This window comes from Bos taurus, chromosome X (genome assembly GCF_002263795.3).
Source record: "Bos taurus isolate L1 Dominette 01449 registration number 42190680 breed Hereford chromosome X, ARS-UCD2.0, whole genome shotgun sequence".
In the NCBI taxonomy this organism is placed as follows: Eukaryota; Metazoa; Chordata; class Mammalia; order Artiodactyla; family Bovidae; genus Bos; species Bos taurus.
In genome coordinates, this window is record NC_037357.1 from 64,217,136 (window position 1) to 64,231,558 (window position 14,423).

The 14,423-nt window shown below is 36.5% G+C and overlaps 1 protein-coding gene across 4 annotated transcripts in view; it reads left to right on the plus strand.

Annotated features, from left to right (window-relative positions):
* PLS3 (plastin 3) overlaps nt 1-14,423 on the plus strand; it is a 96,780-nt gene that overhangs the window by 76,956 nt on the left and 5,401 nt on the right. For 3 of the 4 annotated variants that reach the window (XM_005227914.5, XM_005227915.5, XM_059883307.1), the window contains 3 exons: nt 1,390-1,532; nt 9,045-9,140; nt 12,768-12,963. In XM_005227914.5, the coding sequence (XP_005227971.1) occupies nt 1,390-1,532; nt 9,045-9,140; nt 12,768-12,963 (435 nt within the window). 4 annotated transcript variants of the gene reach the window in all.

Here is a 14,423-nt window from a genome sequence, read left to right on the forward strand (position 1 = left end):
ATTGTCCTCTCCTTTTGAAGTTTAAAATATTAAGCATCACTCCAAATATTCACATTTTCTTCCAGAAATCACCATATCAATCTTCAGTTACTTTGGGGGAAGAATATATATTGGGAGTTCTCAGTATTTCTGGGTCTCACAATACCTGTCAACAGTCCTATTCTGCATCCAAGACTTTATGACACTTACAATTTTCAGTCCACTCAAAGTGGCCTGTATTTGAACAAATAAAAATTTTCTATCTGCTGGTCTCTTCAGACAAGTATTTATCTTGTTAGAGTTGAAGTCCAGTGAACAAGGAAAGGAAGACAACAAAATTAAACTACATTGGCTCATATAATAAGTCAAATGATTTATCTCTGACAAGGTCTCAGGTGCAGAGAGGTCAGGCTGTTTAATCCTTTCCAGCCTTTTGACTTGGAGATGGAGAACATGTGGAGGTTTCTGTACAAGTGACAATGTTACCTCTGCCCTAACTTAAATCCCTCAGTGCCAGAGTGACATGGTGTGAAGTGAAGTCTATGAATGATGAAACTTGCCTATTAGAGATATTACTTAGACCTCTTTGGAAGTCAGGCAGTTTTAGTCTTCTTGTTCAGTATAAATCTCCTTTTATCTTATGGGAGGTAATTATTGCATAAGGACTATACAACTTCTCCATGGAAACAGTGCCTAAATTTAGATAGTTCTCTGTGCAGATGCTCAAGCTTCTACCTCTTACCTCTGGGGATATTTACCCAAAAACCCTTGGCTGCTTCTGCACATTCAATTCAACAATAAAAAATTGTTGAAGAGCCTTTACATGTTAGGTGCTATAGAAAATGTAAAGTTGAATTCTTTTTCTTTAAAAACAGGTATGGCAAAAACCACTACAATATTGTAAAGTAATTAGCCTCCAATTAAAATAAATAAATTAATTTTAAAAAACAGGTTTAACACTTCAAGAGTTAGTTATGCTTAAATATAAATACCATAGGGTTTGATTACTCTTTTAATCAAAAGGCTCCAAAGTTTTAAACATACTCCCCCAAGCCTTTGATTTTAATATTATTTAAGAACAATTTATGTAAATATATGACATAATGTGACAATGTTCAACTTAAAAGCTAGAACTTACTTGGCATTTGGAATATGAAGAATAATCAAGATGTTAAAATATGTAATGTTGTGTATTCTCGTAATTAAGTGTTTCTATCAGTATCATCTTATAACTAATTATATACTTTTATCTTTATTATTAGACTGTGAGTACCTGAAAACTAGGAACTAGGTCACAGTACTTTTTGTACCTCTGTTACTTACTTAACAGAGTGTCAAAAGACTCAATAAACATGTAATGACTGTTACCATGTAATATATTGGTTGGGTTTTTCTTTTTCACCTTTATAGCCTTGGCTGCTTTACTTCGAGATGGTGAAACTTTGGAGGAGCTTATGAAATTATCTCCAGAAGAGCTTCTGCTTAGATGGGCAAACTTTCATTTGGAAAACTCAGGCTGGCAGAAAATCAACAATTTTAGTGCTGACATCAAGGTAACTGTTTAGTTAAATATTTCAGTTCAGTTCAGTTTAGTCGCTCAGTTGTGTCTGACTCTTTGCGACCCCATGAACTGCAGCATGCCAGGCCTCCCTGTCCATCACCAACTCCCGGAGTCTACCCAAACTCATGTCCATTGAGTCGGTGATGCCATCCAACCATCTCATCCTCTGTTGTCCCCTTCTCCTCCTGCCCTCAATCTTTCCCAGAATCAGGGTCTTTTGAATTGAGTCAGTTTTTCACATCAGGTAGCCAAAGTATTGGAGTTTCAGCTTCAACATCAGCCCTTCCAAAGATAACCGAGGACTGATTTCCTTTAGGATGGACTGGTTGTATCTCCTTGCAGTCCAAGGGACTCTCAAGAGTCTTCTCCAACACCACAGTTCAAAAGCATCAATTCTTTGGCACTCAGCTTTCTTTATACTCCAACTCTCACATCCATACATGACCACTGGAAAAACCATAGCCTTGACTAGATGGACCTTTGTTGACAAAGTAATGTCTCTGCTTTTGAATTTGCTATCTAGGTTGGTCATAACTTTCCTTCCAAAGAGTAAGCATCTTTTAATTTCATGGCTGCAATGAAATTTCACCATCTGCAGTGATTTTGGAGCCCCAAAAAATAAAGTCAGCTACTGTTTCCAGTTTCCCCATCTATTTGCCATGAAATGATGGGACCAGATGCCATGATCTTCGTTTTCTGAATGTTGAGCTTTAAGCCAACTTTTTCACTCTCCTCTTTCACTTTCATCAAGAGGTTCTTTAGTTCTTCTTCACTTTCTGCCATAAGTGTAGTGTCATATGCATATCTGAGGTTATTGATATTTCTCCCCACAATCTTGATTCCAGCTTGTGCTTCCTCCAGCCCAGCATTTCTCATGATGTACTCTGCGTATAAGTTAAATAAGCAGGGTGACAATACACAGCCTTACTTCAGGGGCACATAATAACATGAAGACTTCAGGCCAGCTTAAAGGAGGGAAAATCCTATGAGTTTATCACCCAGCCTCATTGCCTCTAGGCCCTGATGGTAGATTTCAGTAGAGAGACTGAGCCAAGTAAGAGCACCACCACTAATTCTAGCTTTCATTTTGTGGAAAGGGGTTTAAGTATTACAGTGCTAACATTTTCTATTCTGCCTACCGTTCAACATACTGTACGAAAGATCAGCAGTCATGACTTCTGTTTCTAAGTGCCTTTCCCAGGCCTCAGTGTACCTGTGTTAGTAAAGGCCTAGAATAGAGAGGGCCTCAGGATTCCCCATCCCCTTTCTTATTTGGCAACTCTCCTGTCATGTGCTGCCTCCTTTAGCCATTCAGTTCTTGGAGGTGGTTATATACTCTTATGTATGTCTGTATCTTCTACCTCAGCCCTGCCCCTATTTTTAAAATTTAAATATATTTAAAAAAAAATTTTACAATGTTGTATTTGTTTCTGCCATACCACAACACAAATCAGCCATACATTCCCCTCCCTATCTAGCCTCCTACCCCTCTCCCCATCCCATCCCTCCAGATCATCACAGAGCACCAGACTGGGCTCCCTGTGCTACACTGCAAATTCTCACCAGCTATCCATCTTACACTCGACAGTGTATATATGTAGATGCTACTCTCTCCATTCGTCCCACTCTTTCCCTCCCCCACTATGTCCACAAGTCCATTCTCTACATCTCTGTCTCCATTCCTTCCCTGTAAATAGGTTCATCAGTGTCATTTTTCTGGATTCCATATATATGTATTAATCTACTATATTTGTTTCTCTCTGACTGACTTCACTCTGTATAACAGGCTCTAGGATCATCCACATCACTAGAACTGACTCAAATCCCTTTTTAATGGCTGAGTAATATTCCATGGTGTATATATACCACATCTTTTTTATCCATTCATCTGTTGATGAACATGTAGGTTGCTCCCATGTCTTGGCTGTTGTAAACATTGCTGTTATGAATATTCAGCTTCCCATGTAGCTCAGTTGGTAGAGTCTGACTGCAATGCAGGAGACCTGGGTTCAGTCCCTGGGTTGGGAAGATCCCCTGGAGAAAAAAATGGCAACCCACTCAAGTATTCTTGTCTGGAGAATCCTATGGACAGAGGAGCCTGGCTGGCTATATTCTATGGGGTCGCAAGAGTCAGACATGACTGAGTGACTAAGCACATGTGAATATTGGGGTACATGGGTCTTTTTCAGTTATGATTTTCTCAGGGTATATGCCCAGTAGTGAAGTTGCTGGGTCATATGGTAGATTTATTCCTGGTTTTTTAAGCAGTCTCCATACAGTTCTCCATAATGGCTGTATCAGTTTACATTCCCACCAACAGTATAGGAGGGTTTGCTTTTCTCTACATCCTTTCCAGCATTTATTGTTTGTAGAATTTTTGATGATGGCTATTCTGAATGGCATGAGGTGATAGCTCATTGTAGTTTTGATTTGCATCTCTCTAAGGATTAATGATGTTGAGCATCTTTTCATGTGTTTCTTGGCCATCTGTATGTCTTCTTTGGAGAAATGTCTGTTTAGGTCTTTTGCCCATTTTTTGATTGGGCTGTTTGTTTTCCTAATATTGAGCTATATGAGCTACTTATATATTCTGGAGATTAATCCTTTGTCAGTTGTTTCATTTGCAATTATTTTCTCCCTTTCTGAGGGTTATCTTTTAATCTTATTTATTGTTTCCTTTGATGTGCAAAAGCTTTTAAGTTTAATTAGGTCTCATTTGTTTATTTTTGTTTTTATTTCCATTACTCTAGGAGGTGGTTCACAGAGGATCTTGCTGTGATTTATGTCAAGGAGCATGCTACCTATATTTTCCTCTAAGCTTTACAGTTTCTGACCTGATATTTAAGTCTTTAATCCATTTTGAGTTTATTTTTGTCTATGGTGTTAGAAAGTGTTCTAGTTTCATTCTTTTGTGGCTGTCCTGTTTTCCCAGCACCACCTATTGAAGAGGCTGTCTTTTCTCCATTGTATATCGTTGCCTCTTTTGTCAAAGATAAGGTGCTTGTAGGTGTGTGTAAGTTTATCTCTGGACTTTCTATCTTGTTTTATCAGTCTATATTTCTGTTTTTGTGCTAGTACCATACTGTCTTGATGAATGGAAATTTGTAGTATAGTCTGAAGTCAAGAATGTTGATTCATTCAGCTCTAATTTTCTTTGTCAAGATTGCTTTGGCTTTTCAGGGTATTTTTTGTTTCCATAGAAGTTGTAACTTTTTTTGGTTCTATTTCTGTGAAAAATATCATTAATGGTTTGATAGGGATTACATTGAATCTGTAGATTGCTTTGAGTAGTATAGTCATTTTCACAATATTTCTCCCAATCCAAGAACATGGTATATCTCTCCATCTGTTTGTGTCATCTTTGATTTGTTTCATCAGTGTCTTATAGTTTTCTGCATACGGGTCTTTTGTCCCTTTAGATAAGTTTATTCCTAGGTATTTTATTCTTTTTGCTGCAATGGTAAATGGAATTGTTTCCTTAACGTCTCTTTATGATTTTTCATTGCTAATGTATAGGAATGCAAGGGATTTCTGTGTATTACTTTTATATCCTACAACTATACCATATTCATTGATTAATTCTAGTAATTTTCTGGTGGAATCTTTAGGGTTTTCTATGTTATCATGTCGTCTGCAAATAGAGTTTTAATTCTTCTTTTCAATCTGGATTCCTTTTTATTTGTTTTTCTTTCTTCTCTGATTGCCGTGGCTAGGACTTCCAAATCTAGATTGAATAATAGTGGCAAGAGTGGGCACCCTTGTCTTGTTCCTAATCTTAGAAGAAATGCTTTTAGTTTTTCACTATTGAGAATAATGTTTGCTGTGGGTTTGTCATATATGGCCTTTATTATGTTGAGGTAGGTTCCTTCTGTGCCTACTTTTTGGAGCGTTTTTTATCATGAATGGGTGTTGTATTTTGTCGAAAGCTTTCTCTGCATCTATTTATATGATTATATGACTTTTATCTTTCAGTTTATTGATATGGTTAATCACATTGATTGATTTGCATATGTTGAAAAATCCTTGCATCCCTGGGATAAATCATACTTGTTTATGGTGTATGATCCTTTAATGTGTTGTTGGATTCTGTTTGCTAAAATTTTGTTGAGGATATTTGCATCTATATCCATTGATGATATTAGCCTGTAATTTTCTTTTTTGGTGGTATCTTTGTTTGCTTTTGCTCTCAAGGTGATGGTGGCCATGTAGAATGAGTTTGGGAGTTCTCTTTCCTCTGAAATTTTCTGGAGGAGTTTGAGCACAATAGGTGTTAGCTCTTCTCTAAACTTTTGGTAGAATTCACCTGTGAAGCCATCTGGCCCTGGGCCTTTGTTTGCTGAAAGATTTTTAAATCACAGTTTCAATGTTGTTGTTTGTGATTGGTCCGTTTATGATTTCTAATTCTTCCTGGTTCAGTTTTGGAAGTTTGTACTTTTCTAAGAACTTATCCATTTCTTCCAGGTTGTTCATTTTATTGGCATATGGTTGCTCACAGTAGTCTTCTATGGTCCTTTGTATTTCTGTGTTCTGTAGTAACTTCTCCTTTTTTGTTTCTAATTTTATTGATTTGAGTCTTCTCCCTTTTTTTCTTGTTGAGTCTGGCTAGTGGTTGTCAATTTTATCTTCTCAAAGAACCAGTTTTTAGTTTTATTGATCTTTGCTATTGTTTCCTTCATGTATTTTTCATTTATTTCTTTACTATTTCTGTCCTACTAACTTTGGGTTTCTTAATTTATTTTTTGTTTGTTTTTTTCTTCTTTTTCTATTTGCTTTATGTGTAAAGTCTGGTTGTTTATGATGTTTTTCTCATTTCTTGAGGTGGGCTTGTATTGCTATAAACTTCCCTCTTTTGTTGTGTCCCATAGGTTTTGGGTTGTCATGTTTTCATTGTCATTTGTTAATTTCCTTTTTGATGCCTCAGTGACCTGTTGGTTATTTAGAAGCAGGTCATTTAGCCTCCATGTGTTTGTGTTTTTTAGTTTTTTTTCCCCCTGTAATTCATATCTAGTCTCATAGCATTGTAGTTCAGAAAAAATGCTTGATACAATTTCAATTTTCTTAAATTTTCTGATGATTGTGACTGAAGATGTGATCTATCCTGGAGAGTGTTCCATGTGCACTTGAGAAAAAAGTGTATTCTGCTGTTTTAGAAAGGGAATCTTATTTTTAAATGAATATTTTAAAAATTATCCTTTGATATTTTTTAAAAAACATATTCTGCTTTTAATATTTTTAAAAAGCAGAGGATTGCTGGGTAATGTGAAAAGGAACTTCTAATTTATATTTGAGTTCAAATTTTCACCTAAAGCCCCTTTTCAGGGTAGTAAATTACAGACTCTTTGGGGTCTACTCTTTACCTGTCTTTCTCAAGTGCATAGGGAGAAGGCACATACAAATTCTTTCTGTACCTTTAGTAGGTAGTTGTAAGTGAAAGCACTTTCACAACTGTAATGCACTACTCCTAAAGAGATAACCTCTGTGCCACTAATGGTAAGATCTGGGTTTGCATTCCATGAATTGCTCTGCACTGGCTTTCACTCTCACCCGATTCTCCCCATTCTTAGAATAATTTCTGGCAAATGTATCAAATGTATATAGTTGGCTCATTGAAGATACAGCTTTCTAGGCCTCTCCCAGAGATCTGTACTTGGCGAGTCAGAGCTTACATCTGGCCATATCCATATTAAGCAACTTCCCTGGGGGATTAGGATGTACACAATCCATAGGAGTTACCATGAGAAACATTCCTTTATAATCTGTTTGGACTGTCAAGGCCCAGTAATAGAAAACTTCCAAAGCTGGGAAGGTGATCTTCAGATGTAACATTGATCTCAGGTGGCCTTGGCCTATAGCAGCTTGAAGCAGGGATTCTGTTCCCAGCTAGAGATTGAGGTCAGGCTACAGCAGTGAGAGAACTGAATCCTAGCCAGTAGACCACCAGGGACCAGTGGGACCAAGGCCCTGGCCCATCAGCTGTGTAGAAATGGATTTCCACATAGAGATTGAGTAAAACAAGTGTTTATTAGCAGGAAAATGTATATGTGAATAGACTCACATGGGTGGGCTCAGAGAGACAGTTGCACCCTCATAGTGGTTTATATCACTTTCATGGAGCATTTCTTCTGGGTTTCCTTTGGCCAGTCATCTTTCTTTGTCTGGTTCTGAGTCCGTATTTGGTTTATCTCAGGATACTCCCATGTGTGCATGTGTATCTCTTAGCCAAGATGGATTCTAGTGAAGAGGCCTATGGGTAGGTTGACATCACTTACTTTGAGCTTAAGACAGAAGATACATGGGTCCAGGCTGAAGAGTTTCTCCCCTGTGGACAGAAATTCTATAATAGCAGAAACTCCATAAAAGCTGCCTTGCCCAGATAAGAGATAAAAGACCATATATTCCTTATTCTTAAAGTCAAGGAGACCTTCCCAACTACACAGGCACAGAAAGGCTCAATGGAGGTCAAAACGGAGGGGGTATCACCTCAATTTCTGGCTGGAAACCAAAGCCCTGCTTCAAGGCACTGTGGACTGAGGCTACCCAAAATCACCATGATGCTACCTCTTCTATCTCTTATCTGGGCAAGGCCCAGCCTGCTCCATCATCCAGCTTTTATGGAGTTTCTGCTATTAATATTATGGAGTTTCTGTCCACAGGGGATAAACTGTTCAGTCTGGGGCCCTTGTATGTCCTGCCTCAACATGATAACAAAACCACTCCAATTCCTGTCCTCTGGTATTCCAGAGAGGCAGAATTGTACTTGACATGTGTGTTGAAGACCCTCATTAAATGTTTACAGTAATACAGTGGTTTTCAGGTTTTGTTCTGTGTAGCATCCACACAGCCTGAATTCATCCAGCCCACATCCCATATGAGCAATGCCGTTTTTGTTTTAGGTATTGGGATTCCAAGTAAAAATGTTCAAGTGTTGAAAGAGGTCAAGGGCTTAAAGAGAAGCTCATTTGGTTAAATATATTCAGATGATTAAGGGTTTACTGTTATTTCACCACCTCAAGTAGAACTCATTTCAAATTTTTTGTCATTTCAATTTATAATTTAATGCATTAACACAACTAATCTCTTCTCCATAGGTTATGGTATATACATATTATGCTTTGTCATGATATAACCTGTTTATTTTCTCTTTCCCTATGCTTCCTGGATTTCTGCTATCCTACTTGTTTCTCGTGCTTGTTTTATCTGTCAAGCTTATTGACTTCAGTAACTCAGTGAAGGTACAGAACTAGTTATATGTTTTCTAGCATTATTGTATTGATGATATCAATAAACTGTAAAGTCATGACAAAATCCAGTTAATCCATATTCAAGGCAGACACAAGGCCAGATAGGTGGACTTTTCTGGGAAAAGGAACTGTTAAATTAGAAGATAGAGATTTGTGTCACATTCTTACAAAATCCAATGCAAATATCCTTCCACACATGGGACAATAGGATACATTCATTCTTTGTAAATGTGATCTCACTAATATTTGCAATTCATTTTTAGGATTCCAAAGCCTATTTTCATCTTCTCAATCAAATTGCACCAAAAGGACAAAAGGAAGGTGAACCACGGATAGATATTAACATGTCAGGTTTCAATGTAAGTATAGGTGTTCTTATGAATTCTACAAGCTTAAAAAATTGTCAATTTCTTATAAATAACAAGAATGCTTATAATTGCATGTTATGATGTTGGCAGTTTTAAGTATTATCTTAAATTTTATTACTGTAGATATAATTTGTAGACAGAAAGACCAGCTTTGATTTATGTTAATAGTTTATTAGTGAGTTCTGTAATTATGGTGGTGTTGGTTTTTATGGATGGCATAAAATATTCAGAGTAAATGTAGGGAAATAAGCACTAGAGGCTAACCTTTTCTGAGTTTTTGGATTATAATCATAATGATAGATTTAATGAAAACATATTCATATATGCATCTGTAATATTCTTATGTTGAGAGTAATGTGAATGTGTTTACAAACTCCTGATCCCTGAAATCCAATTTGGTGAATTACTGTCACGGACCATGTTCCCTTGTTACATCACTTATTTTCTCAATGACCTTGGACAAGTTCCTTTGTTCATACATGAAGTAACAAGTTGGCCTAGACTATTGAGTCTCAACTTTCTAGGATCCTGTTGTTCTTTATATTCATTAGATATGGAATGGATTCTACTGATTTTTAAAAAATGCACATTTCTAGCATATTTCATATCCACTTCAGATTGAGTGGATTACACTTGCTAAACCTTTTATGCTGCCCTTATCAGAACTGAATTTGTACTGACTTGTAGTACTTATATTTTTGTCTGTTTTTAAATGTGAAATTCTTCAGTTCAGGTCACTCTTGGCACAAATGAGAGGCCCTCCTGTGTGTGAAGGAAGCTCTCTGGGATGGCTAGTCAGGTGATCTTATGCCTAGGTAGATAACACCAGTGTACTGATTCTGATTATGATACACCTCTTCTCTAGTCACTTCTCCCTGGTTGATCTTAAAGCACTCCCTTCATTGTCTCTATCCTCTTCAGAATCCTTTAAGGATTCCCCATTGACTCAAGAGTTTAGTCTGAAATGTTCTGCTGAGCATGTGAAGGCCTGCTACACCATCTTGCTCCATCTCTTCTAGCCAGGGCAATTTCCTACTGCTCTGTCCACGCACTCATTTTACTGTTGAGTCTTTCATAATGCTTTTCCCTTGTTTTTCAGTGTCCTTTATCTTTGTCAGTCTTATACCTTCTTTAGGGATATATATCTCCATTATAACATCCAGTTTCCTCATGATCCTTTGTGATCCCTCTCTGTCCCCATACTCCTCCATCCTAGGCAACCACTGATTTGCTTTCTTTCAATTTAGTTTGAATTTTTGATAATTTTATGGAATCATGTAACAGGTGCTCTTTTTTTTAATCAAGCTTCTTTCAGCATTATTATTTTGAGATTCATCTGTGTTGTTACATAACTCAGAAATTCATTCCTTTTTATTGCTGAATAATAGTCCAGTGGATGGATATGCTATAATTTGTTACCCATTCACCATGATGAACATTTGGATTGTTTCCAGTTTGGGGCTATTACAAATACAGCAGCTCTGAACATTCATATACAAGTCTTTGTGTGAGTTTAGGCATTCATTTATCTTTGGTAAATACCTAGGAGTGGAATGGCTGGGTAATGGTATATGTGCATTTAACTTTTCTAAGCAGCTGCCAAGTTGTTTTTCAAAATGGTTGTACCTTGCACATTGCTACCAGTAGTACATGAAGGTTCCAGTTCATCCACATGCTCACTGACACTTTAATGTGGTTAGTTTAAACATTAAGAATTTTAACACTGGTAGAGGTGTCTCATTGTGATTTTAATTTGCATTTCCTTAATGACAAATGATGTTGAATATCTTTTCATGTAGTTATTTGTTGTCTATACATCTTTGTTTAAACACTTTACCCATTTTAATTGCATTGTTTGCTTTCTTATCAAGTTTTGAGTGTTTTATATATTTTGGATATAAGTCCTTGATTGGATATATGATTTGCAGATACTTAGTCCCAGTGTTTTTCCAAGAACAGACATTGTTTAATTTGGACAAAGTCAGATTTAGTCATTTTTTTTCTTTGACAAATCATGCTTTTGATGTTGTATCTAAGAAATTTTAGCCTAACACAAGGTCACAAACATGTCTTCTTATGTCTTCTCTTAGAGGTTTTATAGTTGGGGTTTTATATTTAGTTTTATATTGATAGTTTTGAGTTCATAAATTTACATGTGTGTGTGTATTGTAGGTTAATTTTGAATATGATGTGAGGTATGGGCTGACGTTGTTTTGGGCATATATATATTTTCATTTGATTATTTTTTGTTTCATTATTCTGTATCTTAATTTTTAAAAATTGTTGCTATTTCAACGTTTCCTTCTACTCCAATATTATCAATGCTTTTTGTTTAAGAATGCCAAGATGATTAAAAAAAATACGGGATTTAAAAATAGATAGTAAAAAGCACGAACCAGAAGCATTAAAGTAACAAGTGACAGATTAAAAGAAATAGAATAGGCTCTATGAGATGAACTCGCTAGGCTCATGGAGAATCCCAAAGACTGAATCCCAGTCAATTGCCCATCTGCTGGTGGTTACGGATTGCTCTGCAATGGTAACAGTGAAGGGTAACACAGTAAATACCCATTCTTCTGGAGACCTAGATGATCGAGGCACCTCACTGGAGATGAAAAAAGTAAAGATAGCATCACCCATTAAAGACAGAGTTAAGACTCAAATTATAGAATCCGAACTATGTTGGTTTATAAGTAACGTTTCTCAAATTTCCTTTATCTCTTATTTCCCTCTTATTATAAAAATCCCTTCTTACCTGAAACTGTTTTCCAGAAGAGCTACATTTACCCTTGGGCATACTGGGGTGGCCATGTCTGTAAAGTCTGGAGGGGGCAGGTCACTAGAAACGAATAATCCAAAAGCAATTGTTCCTCCTGCAGCTTCAGGTTTTTGACTTTTATTGTTGGGAGGTGGGAATGGTGAGCACTGGGGAAACTATTTTTAATTTGGTCTCAAGTTATCAGATCTATAATTTATAATCCTCACCAAACTGTATGTTAGTCAAGAAATCAGCATGCATCTTTCCAAAAGGAAAGAAGTTGGGGTGGGGGAGAAGACAAAACGAATTCAGGAGTCCTAGGAATTAGTTAAAAGTAAGTATTTTACACATAAATAGACAACTTTGCTTCCTGGATGGAAAAGTAAAAACAAAAAGTAGTTTAAGAGAAAGATGATAATTTGAAATATGCAACTTAAACCTCAAAATTATTGGAGCCTGGTATCCTTGATTATTATTTAAAAAAAAATTTTTCTTCATAATTCCTTCATCTTTTTCAGCCTTACACCCTCTTTAGGGTTTAAATTTAAAATCTGAACAGGTTTCACTTTTTTCTTAAAGAATTTTGGCATGAGAGAAGTAATCTCAATTGAGTTAAATCTATTCTGTCCTTAGATACATGATCTGGTGCCATCTAGGGTATTCTCAAGGTACTGCATATCCAGCACAGCCAACTTTGTTTTGTTTTGTTTTGCATTCAAAACAGTAATATAAGTACCATGTGTTGGCTAAGAGAAAATAGAATTGTGTATCCAGCCTATCATTGTAGGGCAAAGTTTCTATATTTTTAGTATGGCCTTTTTTTTTTTTTTTTAAAAAGTCTTCTTATTTTACTTCAATAGGAAACAGATGATTTGAAGAGAGCTGAGAGTATGCTTCAGCAAGCAGACAAATTAGGTTGCAGACAGTTTGTTACCCCAGCTGATGTCGTCAGTGGGAACCCTAAACTGAACTTAGCCTTTGTGGCTAACCTGTTTAATAAATACCCGGCACTCACTAAGCCAGAGAACCAAGATATTGATTGGACTCTATTAGAAGGTAACTAAAGGTTTCTTAAATTATGTTTGGGGCTACACAGTGGAAATACATGGGCCACGATGATTTCATAATCTTGATTTAATAAGTTTCCTTATCCATTTAGCAACTGTCTACTAGAAGTAGTCCCAAGGGCTGAGTAATAAGTGACACCTGATAGAAAGGGATGATAACAAGGGAACTTTTATTTTAATTTACTTATTTTTGGCTGCTCTGGGTCTTTGTTGCTGCATGCCGGCTTTCTCTAGTTGCTGCACCCAAGGGCTACTCTTTGTTGTGGTGCTCAGCTTTCTCATTGGGGTGGCTTCTCTTGTTGAGGAGTGTAGGTTCAGTAGTTGGGCTTCATTGCCCCACGGCATATGGGATCTTCCCAGACTAGAGATCAAACCTGTGTCCCCTGCTTTGGCAGGAGGAGTTTTATCCACTGTACCACCAAGGAAGTCTGGAAACTTTTAAAGTAAGCTAGCCTAGGATCACTTAGTATAAGGCCACTTAGTAAACCAATGTTTTATTTTAATATTTTATATTTAGGTCACTTATTTTTAAACCTCCCTCCAAAAAAATGCCCATGTGCATAAAATTTGACCTATATAAATCTGCAGTATGTGTTTCATTCTTCCATAGTCAGACTAACTAAAACTGCTCTCAGTTCCTTTCACCTTTAACCTACTCAAAAAATAATAATGCATGTAATTTGGGAAAGGCAGAGTATACATTTTCCAGATTATATATGCATGAAGTATAGTACTTAAAAATTAACAAATTTAATTAGTAGCTCATTGCATATCCACTAGCATTATTATGAAATCAGATGGTAAAGAATCTGCCTGCAGTGCAGGAGACCTGGGTCCGATCCCTGGGTTGGGAAGATCCCCTGGAGAAGGGAATGGCTACCCACTCCAGTATTCTTGCCTGAGAAATTCATGGACAGAGGAGTCTGGCAGGCTACAGTCCATGGGGTGGCAAAGAGCAGGACACAACTTAGCAACTAATACTTTGAACTCTCAATTAGCAGCTCATTGCATATATACTAGGATTACTATAAAATCTTTAAATTTTATGCTTTTGAAGTTTCAAATGATTTGTTGCTCTAATATAGACATGTAAAAAAGTACATATATGTGACTTAGTATTTTTAAATGGGTAGAGAGAAGATGTAAGTTAATGTGAGTATAGAGGTTTGTATGACCATGGCAAATTTTTCTAATAAAAACTAAACTGATAATATCAGTTATTTTAGAAGTATGGGGATTTGGGGAGATACTGGAGAAGGATGAGATGGAGAAGAGATTATAAAAAGTTCATATACCTCTTAGCTGATTATAATAAGCTTATATTTTTACTTTTAAAATAAAGTCATCCAATTTAAAAAACAAGAGAGAATGTATTCAGAGAGACTGCTTGGAGATTCATATTTGAGAAAACCTCTAGATCTGAAAAAAAAAAAAATAAACTAATCTAAT